Below are 20952 nucleotides of genomic sequence, written 5' to 3'. Positions count from 1 at the left end.
TTGGCTTTGTAAATAATACATGCATGCTTTGGCTGATCGATTTATAATTCAGAAGGCCTTCTCCTGTAGGACACAAAGCTCAAAGTTAAAGCAAGACATGAAGATGCTTTTTAACCTATCTATACTGTCTGTTTTAAGGCAATCACTTTCTTTTAGCCTCTAGTCCTAAACCACACCACCCACATAGAGACCCTTCAGGGTTTTCCACTGTTATCCAGACTGTCAATTCTCCATAAAAGTAAATTCAGTCCTAACTAACACTCTGCTTTTAAGATTCTAACATAAGCAAGCACCCTAAAAAGCCAAGTTTTCCCACCTAGAATTGCTACTAGTACCAAACTAGTAACAACTGTGTTTCTTTTGTGTACAAAACTAACGCATTGCAAATCACAGGGCTAATTTCAAGGTAACTACAGCAACACAAGTCGGCCTGAATGTACCGAAGGCGCGCTCCTGTGGAGTGGTGCTGAACTGGACAGCTCCAGATATGATTGAGCCTGAAATGAGGGTCGGTACAGAAGCGTTTCACTTACAGTCCAGGTGCTTCTTCTTGGGCGCCATCACTTCGTGCGTGGTGGCTTTGCAAACGGTGCGAGCCACATCGGATCCGGTGAGCTGGTACTGCGCCGCGGCGATACGATCCGTCAGAGTCTGCCCCGACATTTTCTCCCCGTAGCGTCGACAACCACCTCACGAATCAACTTCACCGGGAAAAAGGGAAGGACAGACGAAATGTATAGGCTTTTCGCCGACAAAAATACCAGAGACGGAATCCAAACGGTCCCTTTAAAATAGCCAGCGCATTTCTCCTCTTGATTGCCAACAAAAAGATATATTTAGAAACACACTCAAAAATATGTTTTATTTTATTTTATTTTATTTTACAAGATTGGTCGATGCAGGCGTCTATGGGGTTGGTTTCAGCACCCTAGGTAATGCCCCTATTACGTAACACCCAAAGGCTGAGAAATATCGAGTATTTTCGGGTTCTCTTGAGGAATAAGTAGCCTGATCAATTTACCAGAGAAAACTGTCGCATTTGATTAGGATAAGTATTATAAAAGCCAATCTAGCCAAAAAAAAATTGTTTTGCGTTGAACCCAGTCTTTTTTATTTTTATTTTTTTTGCAATGAAATCAATCAATAAACCCTTTAAAACGAGCGGATGAGAAATTCAAACCATGTAGAAACGCACTAAAAGAAATCTCAGGGTTTTCCTGCAGGGTGTCCTCGTCGTTTAATCTACTATGAACAGGTTCGGGATCCCGGAGTCTGTATTTGGTCAAAGCCGCCCGTGTTTCCTTCCCGTCCGGTTGAATAATAATAATGGCGTGTCTGTTTTCAAGCTTTTCAAGGGCGCAATGTTGAAATGTTATTAGGTTAAGTGTTGTATTGCTTCGGTTTGGATTATTTAGTTATTATTATTATTATTTATTTATTTATTTTTTATTTTTTTAAAGTCCTAGCTTCACCAGGTCAGGTGACGCATAACGGGTTCTTAAAGGGAAGCGGCGTCACGCTGTCATTCACCTTTAAGGGGTCTATGCGCGTTCACGGTTCAGAGATAGAGCTCTCTATCGTGGTCTTTAAATGATATTAGTCAGAAGAAGTGCAAGCATATTGAATGATGCAAATGAAATGTCATTCTAATTTGTTGATTCCGATCCTCAGGTCTAGGTTTTCTATTAGTTCTATGATATTTGTAGAATTTCTTAGGTGTAGGACATTTCATGTGGTCTGTGAATATAAGCTCAATATTTATTTCAAATAGTGAATTTTTTGTAATTAGAAAACCTTGCAACAGAATGGTGAATCACCTTCTTGTGATTGAATGCGGGAACAGCATCTCCATAACTTCATCACTAGGTTGAGTCGCTTCAACACTAGGTGATTTGGCGTAAAACGTTTGCATGAACAGCATTGAGAAGTATTGCACTAGGAGCCAAGATGGCGTCGTGGAGGGTGGTCGTGCAGTTGTGTAATTCTGGCGGTGATGGTAGGAATGTGGTTAATCAGTTAACTGTTGAATTTCTTTTTTACACTTTGCTGTCCCCAACGTGAAAACTAAGCACTTTGCGTATGCTTTTTGTAAATGGGAAGAAAGAGATGTGTTTTGTTATGGAAGACGAGGTTGGCGCTGATGTTGAGCAAGTCTCTGACGATTGCTTGAGCAACAGGTATGCTGTGCTCGCTGGCCCTCCTGGGTCATCTAGTGTGAGTTATAATGACAAACTCTGCTTGGCGACACCCTTCCCAGTAACTCCCATAATAAGTCCTCCTTCTAAGAAGACTAAAAAAGAAGGCCGAAACAAGCGAGAACTTTTCAGACATTTTGAACGCTATTTAAGCATTATCCTCAAACCAAGACGCTACCTTCCAAAAGCTCATCTCCATCGAGAATTCTGCTGAAGCTAAAACAAAAGCTGTCGACAACATGTCCGTGGTGGTGCAGAAGCTTGTCTCTGACGTAAAGGAGCATTCGGAGAAGATGTGCAAAATGGCAAGTGAAATCCCAGAGCGTCGATCTTTGGACAAGGATGTCAGATCGCAGATTGAGTAGCTTGAGTGCTATAGTTAGCGTTGGTGTCTAAAACTGCATGGTGTTCCTGAAACCAAGAATGAAGATTTGTGTTGGATTGCTCTAAACATATTGAAGCACTCCCTTGGCCTCAACGATGCACTTGATGTTTTGCATCGAGTTGGGAGACGGAAGCAGGATGGTCCTCATCGAAGTATCATATTGAGATTCTCCACGCGATCACACCGAGACCTCATTTGGAAGGCTGCGAAGGATAACACTTACTTGAAATAAAATCATCTGCACATTTCAGAGGCCTTGATTCCTGCAGATGTTGCTGCGAGATCAAAATTATGGCCGATTGTGAAGAAGGCCTGTGAAGAGGGTAAGAATGCGTCCTTCTCGGGCCGTTTGTATGGTGTTAGAATTGTTTCTAATTCAGAGACAAATGGAAAGAGATCCACAAATAAATGTAAGGAGTTTCACAAAAGTAAAGTGAATTCACAAATAAATAAAATGAGATTTGAAAATAATTGTTTTTTTACAAATATATTTTTTAACTCACAAACACAACTCTGTCCAGCATTAATTTGTGAGTTGCGCGCATTTATTTGTGGATCGCTTGCTGGACATTTGTGAATTCTGAAACAGAGCTGCGGGCAATCCATAAATAGGTGGACTCCACCCATTGTCTACTCAAGCCAATCAGATAATGGCCACATTATCAGGGTGGGACCAGAGTCACAGCGCTCTCATGAGCATGGAATCAAACACTTTCCTGGACTTTCGGTTTCATCATATCACGTTGGTGGAATGACCTTCCCAACAACATCCATGAAGCTGACTCACTTTCTGTCTTCAAAAAATGGCTAAAAACACATCTTTTCTATGAGCACTCAACCAATCAAAAAAAATAAAAAAAAATTTATTGTTGCACTTTAATCTGTCTTGAATACTACTATTCTGATTCTAGTGAAACTTTGTAATACAGCACTTTTCGTACCACTGTCTCCTTAAGATGATTCGCTTATAATGTATTCCTCTTTTGTAAGTCGCTTTGGATAAAAGCGTCTGCCAAATGAATAAATGTAAATGTAATCATGCACTTACAAATATGCTCCAAGGCCACACATTTTTAAAGAAATGGACGTCATCAGAGGAATACTGTGACTCAGTGACGTGCACAGACCTTAGCAGGGGCAGGGGCGAATGGACATGGACAGAGTCTGAAGAGAAATCTGCCTTCAGTAGTTGTTGATTGATTTGGTTTCACATTATGTTAATGTGTGTGTGTGTGTGTGTGTGTGTATATATGTGTGTGTGTGTATATATATATATATATATATATATATATATATATAAAACGCTTAGTGTTATGGCAGACCAGTCCAATGTTACTCACAAGAAATAATTTGTTAACCCTGTAAAACAATGCTTGTTTCACTTATTTACTCAGGAAGTATATGGGCTGTGAGATACAGGAGGACAATAATAATAATAATAAAAGAGTTGCGAGGATACTGGAAAAAATGTTGCTCTCTTCTCCACACAAAAAGATGGATACAGTTGTGGGACTTTTGTGCTACTGGTGGTAAGACATCACAAAGCTCCAAGGCCCAATCTTGTTTGTGTAACATGTTCTTTTCTATACAATAATGGACTTGTTTTTAATGTGTAACTGTTATTTTTTCCAATCATTTGTGCAGAATGCTCTTACCCTTACTAGGAGTATCCGTCCCAGACAACTGATACAACACCATGACGTGGCAATGAGGATGTCCATGTACAACAAACTCGAGCAAAATGCAAGCACTCCAGTTGTAATGTTCAATTCCATTGTTTGTGTGTATAAATACATGTACTCAAATTTATTGTCTTTTGTAGTTACATGAATGACAACTTGTAATTTGTAACCAAAAAATCATACATTTTAGCCAACAGAATTTAAAGTGTTAAAAAAACAGACACTCTTTAAAACCTATTTACCTCAAAATGCCTTGATAGAACTCAATAAAAGATTTGTCAACTAAATGACAAAAAATATTTTGTCAAATGAGATGAGTCATCATTTATACTCATATTCATGTTGTTCCAAACCCAAACGACTGCCTTTCTTCTGTGGAAGGAATTCAAAATAAAATGTCAGGAATTATAATAGGGATCTGAAAAGGATGGCAATAACCAATGAGTCAATGATCACTGTCAGAACATGATGCTGTATTTTATGAAGGGACCCCGTAATAGTACCTCCTAAAACATTCACACAAAAGTGCTAAAATTTAAAATTCTAATAAATATAACTTTACAACTGCTTTTATTAAATACATTAACATAATATGAATCCAAATTATTGGCATTTGTACACTGTGTAATATAGGGTATTAATTTATGATATGTGCTCCTAAGATCATCTAATGATTCAAGTTTTAAGGCACTATCTGTACTGCTGATATTTTGTAGTGTCTAGTAGTGTGTCTGTTTGGATCTGCCATGTAACATTAAGAGTAAAGGTTTTGACAACACATACATACATTTTCCATTATGTAGCTAGGAGTTTCATTCAAGAAACTTAAATAGCAGACTCATACTGTCAGCCAGCTTAGCTATAATGCTAATGATCAGGACACTCTACAAATGAGCAATTTTCAGCTGTCGACATATAACAAGACACTACACATGTTTATAACTGAGAGAAAATTATACAAACCTAAAGTCACTGTATTCCTCTGATGGCGTCTGTTTCTTAGAGTTTGCAGCCTTTTTAACTTATCTGTATGTGCTTGATTCCATGCTCATGAGAGTGCTGTGACTCTGATCCTGCCCTGATAGTAAAACAGCATGACTGGTTGAAGATAGAACATGCTATGATTGGTCCGAGTAATGTGGCCGTTATCTGATTGGCTTGAGTAGACGATGGGTGGAGTCCACCTATTTGTGGATTGCCTGCAGCTCTGGCAAGAAATGTTTCAGAATTCACAAATGTCAGCTGCCATCCACACATGCACAGCAAGCGATCCACAAATAAATGCATGCGATTCACAAATGAATGCTGGACAGAGTTGTGTTTGTGCGTTGAAAAATATATTTGTAAATAAATGTTTTTAGTTTGCATATATATGTAAATCTCATTCTTTTTATTTGTGAATTCATTTCATTTTTGTGAAACTCCTTACATTTATTTGTGGATCTCATTCAATTTATTTTTGAACCAACTTTCTATTTGTGAATCTCTTTCCATTTGTCTCTGAATTAGAAGCAATTCTAACTCCATTGTTTGTGACAGATTAGAACTTTGGAGATGGAAGGGTAATGGCACTTGACATAATCAAAGGAACTACAACTGTTACTCTGCTGAAATGCTTCGACAACCACGCTGCCGTTTCATGTTCTAATGATGTCATTAGACATTATTGATTAATCACCGCCTGCCTTGTTCAAGGGAGAGAAGTTAACCTTTCTAAGCCAAAGTCGGTTTTTGTTTGGTTCATAAGCTGTTAGCTGTTTCTTGTTGCACTGCATTTAGTGTTTAATTGTTGTTTATGCATTCTTTTGAGTTTTCCTCTTTCAGTTTAAGAGATCCTATGAAAAGAAAAGCCTTATTTTTGTATTGTAAACGCAGTAATGTAAATTTTATTTAAGTTATATAAGTCATTCATGTGAATCAGAAACCAAATTTTGGAAAACTCAGTGGGGAAATTCACTCTGTATGAGTCACGGTTCTAATCGTTTGGCTGGTTCTTTAATTTTGATGCATAAATTCAGGGGTGACATTTTAGAATCTCTTTCATCAAATGAGGGTAGATGGACTGAAAATGTGGTATTCATACTCTGTAATGTTTACGGGCATTACCCACGCACATTGCATACATGTATGTATGTTTAAACAATTGGGATAACACTTATTAATATACAATCACTTTACTAATGCCTATTTGATTATAGCTGGAGACTTTAACGAAACTCCTGATGCACAAGATAGATTTCCCACAAGAACTGCTTCTAATTTGCATGATCACATTATTTAAGGCTGTGTGGTATAGTCTTTCACTAGTAGATCCTTGGCATTTTTTTCAACAAATCTGGATCTCTTAAAGCTAGAATTGATCTTTTTCTTATGTCTCATGCAACTTTGAAAGACGTTATTAATGTAAATCATGAATTTGCAACATTTATTGACCAAGTTCTTTTTTTTTTTTTTTTTTTGGATCTAAGACCATATAGAAAGTTAAACGGAACTAGGGGTTACTGGAAATGTAACAATTGTCTTTTGGAAGATGCCCCTTTTAATGATAGTGTAATCCAACTGGCTAAATCAATATTTAATAATACTGATAGGGATATAAGCTCTAACTGGATTTTTATTATTATTTAAAATTAGAGACCTTGCTGTAAACAAAAGTAAACAAATTAAACAGTAAAAAAACATTAAAGAATTGGAACTCATTCATAGATTAAGCTTGTTAATGCAAAAAGATGATCCCAATAAAGAATAGGAGGTAGAATTTTTTGACTGTCAATTGCAAATTGAAAACATGTACATGGAGATTGTTGGTGTTTTTATACAATCTAGAGCAAAATGGATTGAGAAGGGTGAAAGAAATAGTAAAAGTTTGCATCATTTATTTTATGAGTGCAAATATGTATACTCCCTTTGGGAGAATTTAAGTTTATTTGTCTCCTTTTATAAAATGTGATTTAAACTTTTTATTGAAAGACATATTTCTTGATTTTTCTGGCAGTAACCATGCTGTTGAACTTATTGTTAATTGCTTTGTTTTGCATTACAAATACTTTATTTATAAGAACAAATTTCTCAACACATTGCCTAGATTTGAAATCTTTCTAGCTGAAATTTCCCACATTGTAAAATCTCTTAAACCTTATTTTTCTTACTGATTGAGGTTTCTTGTTTGTATACTTTCCCCTTCTCTTTGCTTTTTACTCTATTTGTTTTACCAATGCAATGCTTTTTCCTTTTGTGTAATATACTAATAAAAATGAAAAAAAAAAAAAGTATTGCACTTCCAAATGCTGAAATATACACTGATCATTTAGGCGTTTAAACATGTCAACCATGCGACACACTTACTAAATTTCTACTCTTGCTGCTAAATTTTCTGCATAAAAAATTACACTTGGCAAATGAGGACTTTTATTTTTGATTTCTTTAGCTATACTGCGTACCGGAAATACATTAAGTGCAGTTTTTATTTTATTTTATCTAAACTCCATCTCTCTCTCCATATATATGGGAATCATTCATTACTTTTGAGAACTTGTGGTCTATTCTTATTGCACAAAGATCTTTTTGTCTCAGTCAAATCTTTTTCAGAACACCTGTAATAATTATTTTAAAATAGTTTTTAATGGTAATGTTTCAGTTATAATATTGTCATATTGAGATTATTGGATTCATCTATACCATACTTGAGTGTGTTCAGCATTTAAATCAAAATAATTTTAGTATATTTACATTTACATTTATTCATTTAGCAGATACTTTTATCCAAAGCTAAACGAGGAACACAACAAAAGCGATTCATGCTAAGGAGGCAGTAATATGAGAAGTGCCGTAATACAAAGTTGCAAATTGCTCAGAGAAGCACAAGAGAGGAAGGTGAGAGACAGCAGTAAAAGAATGGATTGAGATTTTTTTTAAGAAGGCAGACAGTTATTGCATTAGTATCTTGATTTGGGAATTGTGTTCTTTTAAATATCTTTTAAATGTAATTTAAAGTGTTTATTAAAATAATTCTAATTTGAGTTTAGTTTTTGAACTCATGTAAAAGCAGTGTCAGAAAAATATATTTTCTTTGTGTAAAGGAACTACATTTACGAAAGACTGTACTGATCTGCTAAAGCACTTCCTTGTCTGTGTACAGTTATTTTTCTCCCACTGTCTTCCCTGTGTCTGCATCATGGATTATGGGAAGTTGGAGGAGTTTGTGATGTTAGACACAAAGACGGTCCCAACTGCTGACCTGCAAACAGAGAACTCATCTGCTCCTGAGTCTGTGAGCACAGGTGAGATGCCACACATACATTGTTTAACTGTTAGGATTAAGTTAATAAGTTAAGAAAAAAAGGCTAGTTTTGGCCAAAAATAAATGCCTAGGACAACCTTGAGTTTTTCACAGGTAAGCACCACTCAAATTTTCTTCAGAAAATGTAAAAATCTAGTTGTAATTGCGATTCACTAATTCAGGTTTCTAAAATGCCTTCAATTCTCAGAAAAGGTTTGTTATGTCAGCTGTACACAGATGCCTTTATAGCTGAAGCATTTTTGACCGTATCTGCATGTTGTTCAAGAGAATTTCACAATTGTCATTTATTCCTTGGTATATTTTTGATCTGCAGAAAGCAAAACACACCAAAGTACATTTCATTACTATTGAGGGAACGTTTTCATATCAGAACTGTCTCATGCACCACCACACATGTTTGGGCTTTTGACATGTAGTTAAATGTTTGCCCAAAAATAAAGAATTCTAAAACTTCTAACCTAAAACTTGGTCTCCTCTGGATGTAGGAAGAGAATATAGTTATAGTAATGACCAACCTTGACAAGAAATACTACTGCCTGGCCAAAAACAAAAAGTCGTCGTTTGGATTTAAATAAGCAGATACTTAAGAGCCTATGATTGGATCATTATTGCAGTGATTAATATGTTTCAGCTGGCAACAATTTTTGAACCCTAACTGATGCAGTGTGTAGCTTCTCATTTCTTAAACAACCTTGTCGGAAGAAAAAAACGACTTAAATTAGCTAGGGAGCATAAAGATGTGGAGCAATGGAAAAAGGTCACGTGGTCTGATGAGTCCAGATTTACATTGGTAAAAAGGGAAGCGCATGTAGCAATGCGCCCGTCATGCATAGTGCCCACTGTACAAGCCTCTGGAGGCAGTGTTATGATCTAGGGTTGCTTCAATTGGTCAGGTCTTGGCTCAGAAACAATTTGCAGAAATAAAATGAAGTCAGCTGACTACCTGAATGACCAGGTTATCCCATCAATGGATTATTTTCTTCCCTGACAGCACGGGCATATTCCAGGATGACAATGCCAAGATTCAACGGGCTCAAATTGTGAAAGAGTGGTTCAGGGAGCATGCGGAATCATTTTTACACATGAAATGGCCACCACAGAGTCCTGACCTTAACCCCATTGAAAGTCTTTGGGATGTGCTGGGGAAGACTTTACGGAGTGGTTCGACTCTCCCGTCATCAATGCAAGACCTCGGCTAAAAAAGTAATGCAACACTGGATGGAAATTAATGATGTGACGTTGCATAAGGTTGTCAAAACAATGCCAGGACGAATGCGCACCGTAATCAAAGCTAAAGGCGGTCCAATTAAATATTAGAGTATGCAACTTTTTTTGGCCAGGCAGTGTACATTGATTATTAATGGTGTCTTTTTGATGGTTCATCACTCAGCACTCAACAGCTTTATTCGCTTTACATCTATTTAATCCCTTTCCTCACTTACTGCTGACCCTGTTGCCTCAGTGTGTCGGCAGGGATCATTTGTCTCTTTACTCCTGTCTTTCAGTTCCTGAAATATCCTACTACAGTGCTTGAAGCTTTGCTTCAGCTCCAGCAGGTCTCTTTGAACTTCTCCCAGGATGTCAAGTTTAGATAGCTTCCTGTCAATTGAGGCCAGATGTTCTTGATTTTTCTCTGAACATTCACAGTTTATTGGGATTGCATTGCTGCATTTCTTTGCTTTAGCCTCTTTCATAGCTTCCTGCCACACCATCTCAAAATAAGAATCTATGAATGCCTCCAGTTCCTCAATGTTGCTGTCACCCCATTGGTCAATTAAGTCCTGCAGGCTCCCTGATTGGACAAAATCCACAAAGGCTTTTTCTTTGGCAGTTTGGCCTGTGTAAGGTGTCCTCGTCTGATACTGTGGAAAGGACTGCTCACAAAACCTTCCCTCCTGTGATCTGTTCCTCAACATTCGTAATTCATTCCTGGGTTGCTCAGCTGGTGTAAAATTGAGCACAGCAAGAGGAGGTAATTCAGGCCTACTTGTTCTATTCACATCAGTCCCCCATGGTTCATTTGGGTGAAACCATTCAGAGGTGTTGAGCACTACTACCAGGCTTTGCTGATTGTTTCTCAGCAAGGAGTTCCTAGATAATCTGACATTTCTATAGGTCAGTTCTTGATTTTCACTGCGTGAAAGGCTGGAGTCTGTGTTGGTGATTCTCAAATCACAGGAAGAAGAAGGGAGCGGATGTCCAGAGAACCCAATCATTTGATGCTCTCCTGGAACGTCAGTATCACCTGTTACAAAAAGAATTATAAACACTGAAACGGAGTGTTGGGAATATTTTTTTTGAAATACCGGAACTGAGGGATTTTCATGACTTTCGGTTCCGTTAACAGTTCTCTAACGTGCATTAGAACAATGAGAAACGGTGTTTCTTGCACTATTCACTACTGGCACTGCAACATACTAGCTAAACATACTGGTTACCAGTATAGTCCAATTCCCAAACAAATTACTCTTATTAACTTACTGTTATTTTAAACCTACACGGAAATGCATCAGCGCTGGATGGTTGTTGATACTGGATAGCTGTTGATATGACATTGTGTAGTTAAAGATATACATTATTAGTTTGGTTGTAATTAGTGGTATTTTACAAAAAAATAATGTATTTAAATATTCTAAAAAGTCTGCGTAAACACAGCTTTTGCAAGAATCTGTTCTGTTAAAATATGAAATAATCTCATCATTTGGTGCATAAAAATCGCATTTCTTATTTCCAAATATTTCTTCCTCAAAAGTACTAAAATAATCGTTAATAGAACCATTAAGGAACCTGAATCTTTAAGAGCAATCGGAAACAGAATCATTAAATTACATATGATTCCCTTCCCTATACTGATACATCAAACATCATTACAACATTAAACATACATAATATTTATATTTATATAATAATGGATGAGATGCAATCCTAGTATCCTACTGTAAAATTGTGCAGAATAAGTTTGATAACCTACCATGATGGATGTTTGTAGAGCTGCTTAAAGGGGTTATTTGTTCTTCCCCAATCTGTATACTTCCATCTAACTGCAATTCACCATTTACCAAAGGTCGTTTAATGTTCTCCTGATTTTCTGTACTGTTTAGCATCTGTTCTAAAACCATTTCTTCAATCTTCTGCATCAGCTCTGCAACCTGAGTGCCATTGTCTTTGATTTTGTTGTTAAAAACATGATATCTGTTTTCACATTTCTCCATCAGCATTTGTAGTGCTTCTTCACGTTCAATATACTGTTCCACACTAACTTCACCGAGCCAGTCTCCATTTGTGAACAACACAATGGTGCAGCTCCATGCGTTCCCTCCCAGAGCACGCAGATGTTCATCAGCCGCTCTCAAGTTCTTTAACGTAAATGAGGAGCTGCCATTGACTACCAGCAGTAGGGTGCAGATCCCACTGGCCGACCCAGAAACCCAGTCCTTGAGATGTTGCCTGCTGAACTCTGTAGTATCTGGACACTCTGTGGTCCAGCCTGTTGTGTCCATAACTTCAACGTTTTTCTCATTGAATATAACAGTACCTCTCATGGGTTTTTGGCTGTCAGTCTCTAGTCCGTCATTACCCAAAATGCACCTGGCAGCAGAGGTCTTGCCAGAGTTTTTGCCACCCAGGAGAATGACTCGTATGGATGTGGGCAGCTGCACCTGTTCTGTTAAGAGGAAACGGAACAAATTGTTAAAAGTTGTCAAAACACATAAAATGTGTGATTACAATTGAATAGAAAGTCCTATAGGTTTATTCCTAGGTCAAATTAACCATTTTTTATTTTGTTAATACTTTTTTTGAAGAAAGATAAACATAAATGATGGAGTCAAAATGACAATTGTCATCTATGATTTTGGAGCAAAACTACAGGTGAAAATAACCTTGTGGTGGCAGCATTATTATTTTATTTTTACACAGATATAGGTAGGTGTATTACTAGATGACTTCAGCACCTCGAGTTGCATTACAGTATATGCCACTGGTGTAAGTAAAAATAATAATAATAATAAAAAAAAATATCTTAATATCCTTTTAGATTCTGGTTCTGAACAAACTTTACTTTTTGTATCTTCATCTTTAAGGCCCTATATGGTTAATTGAGGCTCCATCTGAAAAGTTTTAAATCTTACCCATTTTCAACACTCCAAAAAAATTATTTTAAGATTTATGCATTTTAATTTCATAACAAAATTCCATAAAATGTAATCTTTAACAAAATAACATTTTAAAACCCTAAATATTTTAAGTTTAATTACTTTACTTTTCATTACATTGGTCTGGTTTTCAGAGACCGTAAATCGCAAAGAGCCTAAACTGGGTGGGCTGGTTCCTACAGATACATTCATCTGACACTAGAGTATAAAGCACATTTACATTTTCACTAGTAACTCTGGATAAGTTTCAATGAAAGTGATTGTGAGGCTAACATTCTGCCTAACATCTCCTTTTGTGATCCCTAGAAGAATAAGAAGTCATATGGGCTTAACACCATGAGGGTGAGTAAATGATGACATAATTTTCATTTTTGGATGAACTATCCCTTTAACTTACCCTTGAAAGCCCTCAAGTTGTACCTTCGTCGTAGAACATTGTCCCACCGCAGTTTTACTCTGTTCTCCTCTTCTCTCTGTTTTCTCTCAATGTCTTTAAAAACACTCTTGTCTATGTTGATGTGGCTCACCCCATTTCCTGTTCTCATCTCCTCTATCTTCTCCAGTAGTGCTGTGATCTGGAACATATTCCCAAGACTCTTGTTGTTTAGAACATGATAGCGGTCTCCACATCTCTCCACAAGCCACTGAAGCGCCTTTCCTTCACTTTCAATGTGCTGATCGATGGTTGTGTCACCAAGCCAGTCTCCAAAGCTGAAGACCACTATAGTGTGATTCCAGATTTCCTTACTAATAAGTTCTACATGCTCTTGAATCGCTCTTCTGTAGGTCTCTGTGAATGACCTATCCACCCGCACCACCAAAAGGAAAGCATGGGGACCAGGTGGACACAAGTAAATGCTGTTGACTATTTCCTGTTTGTCAAAAGCTGAAGAATCCTGGGCAAAGTAGTTCATCCACCAACCAGGTGTGTCCACCACTGTCACATGCCTTCCTGCCACTATGCATGTTTCCATCATGCTTCGTGTGGTCCGTCTCTTTGCTGTAAACCTTTGGTCACTTCCTGCTGCTAGAATGCTTTTTCCTGTCGAGCTCTTCCCTGACCCCTTTGCTCCGAGCAGGACAAGTCTAAAGCTTTGGAGATGATATGAGTGCACTGAAGGAAGGAAGGGAAAGAACAATTTAATTACTACATTGTTAAAGTTTGTTTTGACAGACTTTTAAGTTGGCTTGAAAAAGCATTGTCTGAAAGTCTAAAATAGTTAAATAAGAAATGTAACAGCAAGAAAGAGAGAGAGTTTTAGAATAGTCTTGGCCCATTTGAACATTCCGTCAATGTAAGTCTATGGGAATTCCATAATTTAGATGGTTGACAAAAGTCATAAAACAGTCAGAAGATCTTTGCCAGGTTTGGTGGATGTAGCTTGAAAGCTGTAGGAGGATTTTCTTTTTGTAACATAAGTTGATGGATTAAAAAACATGAACTAACAACTTATTTTAGAATTGAGCTATTCATTTGTGAATGTATTAAATAAATTAATTGTTACAAACTCAGTATATTAGTTCACTGAAACTATACTGTTCTGGTAATAAAGTCATGAATCACGAAAACATGTCCGTCATATTTCTCCTTAAAAATGTTGAGATTTTAAAAGCAAAAAGAAGAGATATAATTTTTTGCATAAACAATTAAGACTATTTTTAAAGACTATTCAGATTTAGTTGCACTGTGACATTATTTTCATCACAACTTTCTCAAAACTTTCTGAAAATAAAAGACATGTTCTCGACAGGTTAAGTGCCTTAATGATCTTACCTTTCAGAGTAGCTCTCTGTTTGTGTATCCTTATCAATCTCTGGTGAGCCTTTAGCTCCACTTCTCTCCTCTTGTCCTCTATTTCCTGTAAAGTCTTGTGATCCATTTCAAAATGGGGATTTCCTGCCACCATTTTGTCAATTTTCACCATCATTTCCTTTATCTGGGTGGCATTGCATGTTCCCTGGATATCCAGCACATGAAACCTGCCACTGCACTTCTTTAGGAGCCACTGGAGGGGTTTACCTGATGCCTTAACATGTTCCTCAAATGATGTATCTCCTGAATGTTTTCCCTTCGTGAACAGCACCAGAGTGTGACTCCAAATTGTCTTTCCAAGGAGTTCCAGATGCTCTTCTACAGCTCTTCTCCGCTTTTCTATGAATGCAGAGTCTATTTTGACCACCAGGAGAAAAGCATTTGGCCCTGGGAGGCTTAGGAATACACTGCGTCTGATTTCTCTCCTAACCAGCTCAGGTGTGTCTTGTGCTGAGAAGTCACACCACCAGCCTGGGGTGTCCACCACAGTCAGCCTTCGCCCTTGAAATTCAGCTTTTCTTTTCATACACGTGGTCCGCTCACGGAGGACGAACTCTTCTCGGTTTAAGATGCTGTTTCCCACAAAGCTCTTTCCAGAATTTTGACCCCCAAGAAGGACAAGCCTCAACTTGATTGGATGTTGCATATCTCCTTCAAAAATGGACAAGTCTGATATACTTCAAGATTTAAGATCAGAAGACATGACATTATGCACAGCTCAGGTTAATATTCAACATGCAAATATTGACTTCTCCCAAAACACACAAAGTATGAAGAATCTGCATAAGCAGATTCACATGTGCATAAATGTGTCACATATCTAAACTTATTTAGACATACCAAATAGCTGTAAAAGATCAAAGTATTGACACAGAATACTTTTTAGGAACCAGTCCATGAAATGGATGTTCTTGTTTTTTTGTATTTTGTTTAAAAATTTAATTACATTGCAGGGACCTGGGTAGCTCAGCAAGTAAAGATGCTGACTACCACAGCTGGAGTCGCAAGTTGGAATCCACGGCATGCTGAGTGACTCCAGTCAGGCTTCCTAAGCAACCAGTTGGCCCGGTTGCTAGGGTGGAAAGAGTCATGTTGGGTTAACCTCCTCGTGGTCGCTATAATGTGGTTCTCACTCTTTGTGGGGTGCGTGGTGAGCTGTGCATGGATGCCATGGAGAATAGCGTGAGCCTCCACACGCACTAGGTCTCCGTGGTAACGCGCTCAACAAGCCACGTGATAAGATGCGCGGATTGATGGTCTCAGACGTGGAGGCAACTGAGATTCGTCCTCCACCACCCAGATTGAGGCGAGTCACTATGCCACCACGAGGACTTAGAACACATTGGGAATTGGGCATTCCAAATTGGTGGAGAAAATCCAAAAATAAAATACAAATGTATTTTCATTTATTGAATTTGTTACTGATGGGAGAACATTATAGAAATGTGTTACAATTCGGAAATTAAACTGTAGGAACTGGAGGTTACAAACAATGCTTGTTATTACCTCACAGTTTATAATAAGCAATAAAATGGTATATGAATGGTACGACTCGTTATTGTATAAATACAACTATCCATTTGTGTGGGATCTGAGGCCCTTTATTGTAGAACATATATGGTCATAACTGGACACCGTAAAGTGTAACTTATTAACTGTGGATTTGCTACACAAGTGAAGACATACACATTTTATGGATTTTTTTTATAGGGGCAGTACTCATTAGCCAGAGTTAGCCCTGTAGGCTAATTCTCATCTGTTGTCCCTAGCCAGTTCTTAAGACCTAACCTTAACCTAGATAAAATGATTTATCACAAGTAACTAATCATTATAAATGTTTTAGTTTACCTATAAACAAATCCTCAAACTTGATATGTTCTTGTCCCTACAACAGCCATTTCATTAAGTTATAGTAAACACAATATTTATCTTTAGGAACAAAGTTCAAGATAAACATATGACAACGAAATAACTTACTTGGATTCTGAGCTCCTTTAAAGGCCATAATGGGTCATGCAGGTGTTTTTATTCCAATTATCAAATCACAAATCACGTAAGACCTTAGCAGTGGTTCATACAGGATAATAAACAACCCTATTTCTCTTATTTATTTCAAAGATCATTATTGCAGTTTTCTTTCCAGTGGAAGCGGACAGCCCTGAGTGTAAAGCATACTCCGTGTTAGGTGTGTTTTGAAACAATGTATCTACCCATCCCGGGTCCAAAGTTTGCACTGCAATAAACCAGACCCTAAAGTGACTCTCCCTCAATCATACAGTTACTGCATGTCAATAAACAGAACAGAATAATACAGTATTTTTCTGTGGTGTGATTTGTTTCTGTTTACTCAGAACCCTAACCAAGATTTTTTTCATGGATCCCATAAGGGGCAAGACCTCATACAGTAAAACAAGACTGACATCCACTGATCAAAGAGCTCCTTGCACAAACACTATGCCAAAACATTCTTAGGTGAGATAACATGCAGATAAAGTGTGCATTAAGAATAATCAAAATACCCCACTCCAGTGCAATGCTGGACTTCCTAAACATCATGAGAAACTGCCAGACACACAAAAAAAAGGAACTAAAGAGAGGTTGGAGAATATTTTAAGACTCATATGGCAGCTTCACCTTTATTTCAGTGCTTTTTGTAATTACATCAATGACTCGAATAACGCAAATTGACCTTTTTTTTTTTTATTCAGTAAATAAAATTCTATACATTGAGTCCATTCTTTAGTTAATTTAATGCTGAATAGAGGCCTATAGGCCTAATGCTAAAAAAAAATAAAAATTAATTATGAAAAAAATGCATTTAAACGCACCCCTCCCCCTCGGAAATAAAACCTTAAAATAAACTAACATTAATAGCTACAAGTAAATTAATTAATAATAACAATACATAAATAAATAAACAATAAAGCGCAATAATCTGTTTGGATGTGCGTAATGAAAGTATTTCAAATCATAACGTAGATTTTACAAATCGTTGTTAATTTGAAAGTAAACACTGAAAGCGGATAATAGAAATATCTTCAGCTTTATTTATTTATATAAATAAGACAAATCTGAACAACACATTTAACCATGTTCCCCAGATAGTTAGTAGACGTTCAGTGATTTATTTTATTTAGCGGTGAGTGAACGGGTCGCGTTCTTTGGGATTTTTTTAGCCTACGCTATTCGGGGTAAAAAATGACAGCAATGGAATATCAGCCCGAAACAGAAGAGGTAAGCACAATAATTTTTATTAACAATTGTATTAATGGTAACACTTTACAATAAGGTTCCTTTGTTAACAATAGCCTATTAGTTAACAGTGAACTAAAAATGAACAATACATTTACAGCATTTAATATTGTTGGTTAATGTTAATTTCAACATATATCTATCTGTCTATCTATCTATCTATATATATATATATATATATATATATATATATATATATATATGTGTGTGTGTGTGTGTGTGTGTGTGTGTGTGTGTGTGTGTGTGTGTGTGTGTGTATATATATGTGTGTGTGTGTGTGTGTGTGTGTGTGTATATATATATATATATATATATATATATATATATATATATATATATATATATATATATAAAAGTTGTAAATGTTAACATTAATGCACTATGAACTAACAATGAACAATTTGTATTAATTAAACGATTAATAAATGCTTGTGTAATATGGGTAATGCCTAATGCCTTGAAATATGGGTAATGCCTTTTGAACATTCAAACGAAGATTTGCAAGCTGTTAATTTTCATGCCAATTACATGTTTATTTCTGTTATATATTTTTAAGATTATGGAAGAGATTCAAATGCAATCACTATGCAGTTTGTTTTTGTGCTTATGGTGCCTACAAAAGGAAATGCACTGTTGTGTATGGTCTATGTGCAAATATACTTATGCAAATGCTTTGTTTATTCTTTGTTTTTGTTTTATTTTTGCAGATTAGCTTGATAACTGTGCCTACCATGCACATCCAAAGTCTCTCATCTTCTCAGCTGAGTAGAAGAGAGGAACTCTGCTCCACCACCAAACATCTTATCAATGAGATCCTAACAACAGCTACAGCTGAAATAAATAAAGAAAGGATGTCTGTGGTCTGTGGTGGACATATAGATGAAACAGAAAATACTGTTTCTGAGAAGGCAGTAGATGATGTTAATTCAGTTTTCAGCATGTTGGAAACTGATACAAATTTTGAAATCAGTAGGTGTAAAAGAACAGATGAATGGTACCTTGAGCCAGTCGTACTTAGAGGAGATGCTGATTTGAAAATCTTTGAAACTGAGTCCAGTATTTGTATTCCTAAACAGCACCTAATCCACCATATTCACCCCTATTATTCCACCACTATCAACAATGCTTACAGGCACTGCACTGGTCATGTAACAGCTGAATATATGAACCGAGGCTATGACACATACATAGCTTTGAAAACAAAAGGGGAAAATGCAAGCCTCAAATGGAAGCCAATGAAGCATGCAAAGCATCCATATGTATCAGATGTTAAAACACAAAATCTAATGCCCAATCTAAGAAATGGTGTTTTGAAAATGGATCTGCTCCATCATTTTAGGGAGGAAAAGGAAGAGAACAAAGAAAAAGAAGCATGCAGTTTAAGCCATGATTCCGAACATCTCTTAGGTCAAATCAGCAGGTCCAGAGTAGATGCTTGGACAGACATCGGTAAAAAAGGTCTTGATGGATCAGAGTTGACTGGCCAGCTTTTGCCTCAAGAGATGATGAGAAGAATAGAGAAAGAGCAATGCAAGAGGATGAGTTGGGCCACAGGAATGCATAAGGAAACCAGAGAGAAGGGTAAAGAGAAGAGAAGAGAAAAGTCAGACGAAAAGGACCAAATGACTATGCAAAGGTTTTCGAAGAGACTGGACAAAAGTAGAATACAAAAGTGGGAGCGTTTTACTGACCCTCCCAGGCCTGAAAATACTCCTCCTGACTACTACAACTCAGGATTTTCTGCCAAACAAACATTTAAACTACTGTTTGGAGACATCAAGCCATTTGCTCGCACCAGCCAGAGAACACTGGAGCGCAGAAAACAGGTACGGGAGAGGGTCCGCAAAATCCACGAGTACAGAATGATGGGAACTGGCTGCAAAAATGAAAAGCAAGATGGCATGGCTGCATGGAGTGATAGAAACAATGCAGATCTTTTTGATTACACTGCAGAAGATTTGCACAAATGCAGAAAGCTTAGGATTAATTTAGGGACAAAAAGCAAAGAAAGGTGGAGTGAGGAGCACGAGAAGATGAGAATCACTGCAATGAGCTCACAGAATGAAGTTGTACCTCTGCAGGAGCGCAAAGGTGATGTGAGGAGTAGCAAAGTAATTAAATAAATAGTTCACCCAAAAATGAAAATTCTCTCATCGTTTACTCACCCTCATACCATCCACGATGTATATGACTTTCTTTCTTCTGCTGGACACAATTGAAAATTTTTAGAAGAATATTTCAGGTCTGTAGGTCCTCACCATACAAGTAAATGGATACCAACATTTTGAAGCTCCAAATGCACATAAAGGCATCATAAAAGTAATTAATATGACTCCAGTGGCTAAATCCATATTTTTGGATACTTATCATATGGCATCTGAAGATATAGATTTAACCACTGGAGCTGTATGGATTACTTTTATGCTGCCTTTATCTGCTTTTTGAAATTTCAAAATGTTGGTGTTTTCATTTTTGGGTAAACTATCCATTTAATTCAGCTTGAACATAAAAACTAAAACCTAAGATTATCTAAAACTTTAACACTATTATTTTGCTTCCTGCAAGCACTGGCATTTCCCAAAGGAAATTCTAATCTTGTTATTGTGAGTGTATCAAGACGTTAAGACTTTGCTTATTAAATTGTACTTTTATCTTTGCTGTCATTTGAAATTTTTTGTCATTGTCTTTTCATTGTTATGTTTCAGAGAGTTTGTCAGGGAAGATTGATCAGGCCAGCAACGTTCTAAAGCCAGTAGAAGAACTGTTTAAGCTTAAAAACACCAGAGAACAACAAACAATCAGCAATTCTGAGCCTCCTTCACAAGTGAGTGATGAAATGCAACATTACAAAGAGAAATACACAGATAACCTCACAGAGAAGGAGCCTGATCAAGTCCATGAGACAGGAGATCAATCAAATGAGGGAAGGCAACAAAAAGTCAGATGCATTGAAGACAGAAAGAGGCAGTATTTTTGTGGAGAGGCCTGGGAATGCAACATGAGAAGAAGTAACCGCAATCATGAGGGGAAAGACCGAGAGGAAATAAGGAATAGCCAATGGCATACGTTCCAGAGGAGTAAGTGTATGAACGAGTTTCAGTCAAACAAACGCCTAGGTGAAGTGAACAGAATGGACAGGAAAGGTGAGACAGGTTATCAATATTCCTGGTT

At 37.1% G+C, this 20952-nt stretch overlaps 2 protein-coding genes across 2 annotated transcripts in view; both read right to left on the bottom strand.

The window, feature by feature from the left end:
* LOC127435367 (clathrin coat assembly protein AP180-like) overlaps nt 1-1041 on the bottom strand; it is a 35817-nt gene extending 34776 nt beyond the window's left edge. Inside the window, exon 1 of the mRNA XM_051688790.1 lies at nt 534-1041. Within this exon, the coding sequence (XP_051544750.1) occupies nt 534-663 (130 nt within the window). The 5' untranslated portion in view covers nt 664-1041. The remainder of the gene's footprint in view (nt 1-533) is intronic.
* Nucleotides 1042-8819: 7778 nt separating this feature from the next.
* Nucleotides 8820-16609, bottom strand: si:ch211-214j24.15 (GTPase IMAP family member 8). Its single transcript, XM_051688329.1, has 5 exons — nt 16507-16609; nt 14491-15180; nt 13114-13830; nt 11534-12226; nt 8820-10807 (listed from the first exon to the last, which is right to left on the bottom strand). The coding sequence occupies exons 1-5, from the start codon at nt 16532-16534 to the stop codon at nt 9984-9986; spliced, it is 2952 nt and encodes a 983-aa protein (XP_051544289.1). The 5' UTR covers nt 16535-16609; the 3' UTR covers nt 8820-9983.
* Nucleotides 16610-20952: the final 4343 nt, after the last annotated feature.

The sequence above is a fragment of the Myxocyprinus asiaticus genome, chromosome 45 (assembly GCF_019703515.2).
Source record: "Myxocyprinus asiaticus isolate MX2 ecotype Aquarium Trade chromosome 45, UBuf_Myxa_2, whole genome shotgun sequence".
Taxonomy (NCBI): Eukaryota; Metazoa; Chordata; class Actinopteri; order Cypriniformes; family Catostomidae; genus Myxocyprinus; species Myxocyprinus asiaticus.
This window is presented reverse-complemented; position numbering and strand designations above follow the sequence as displayed.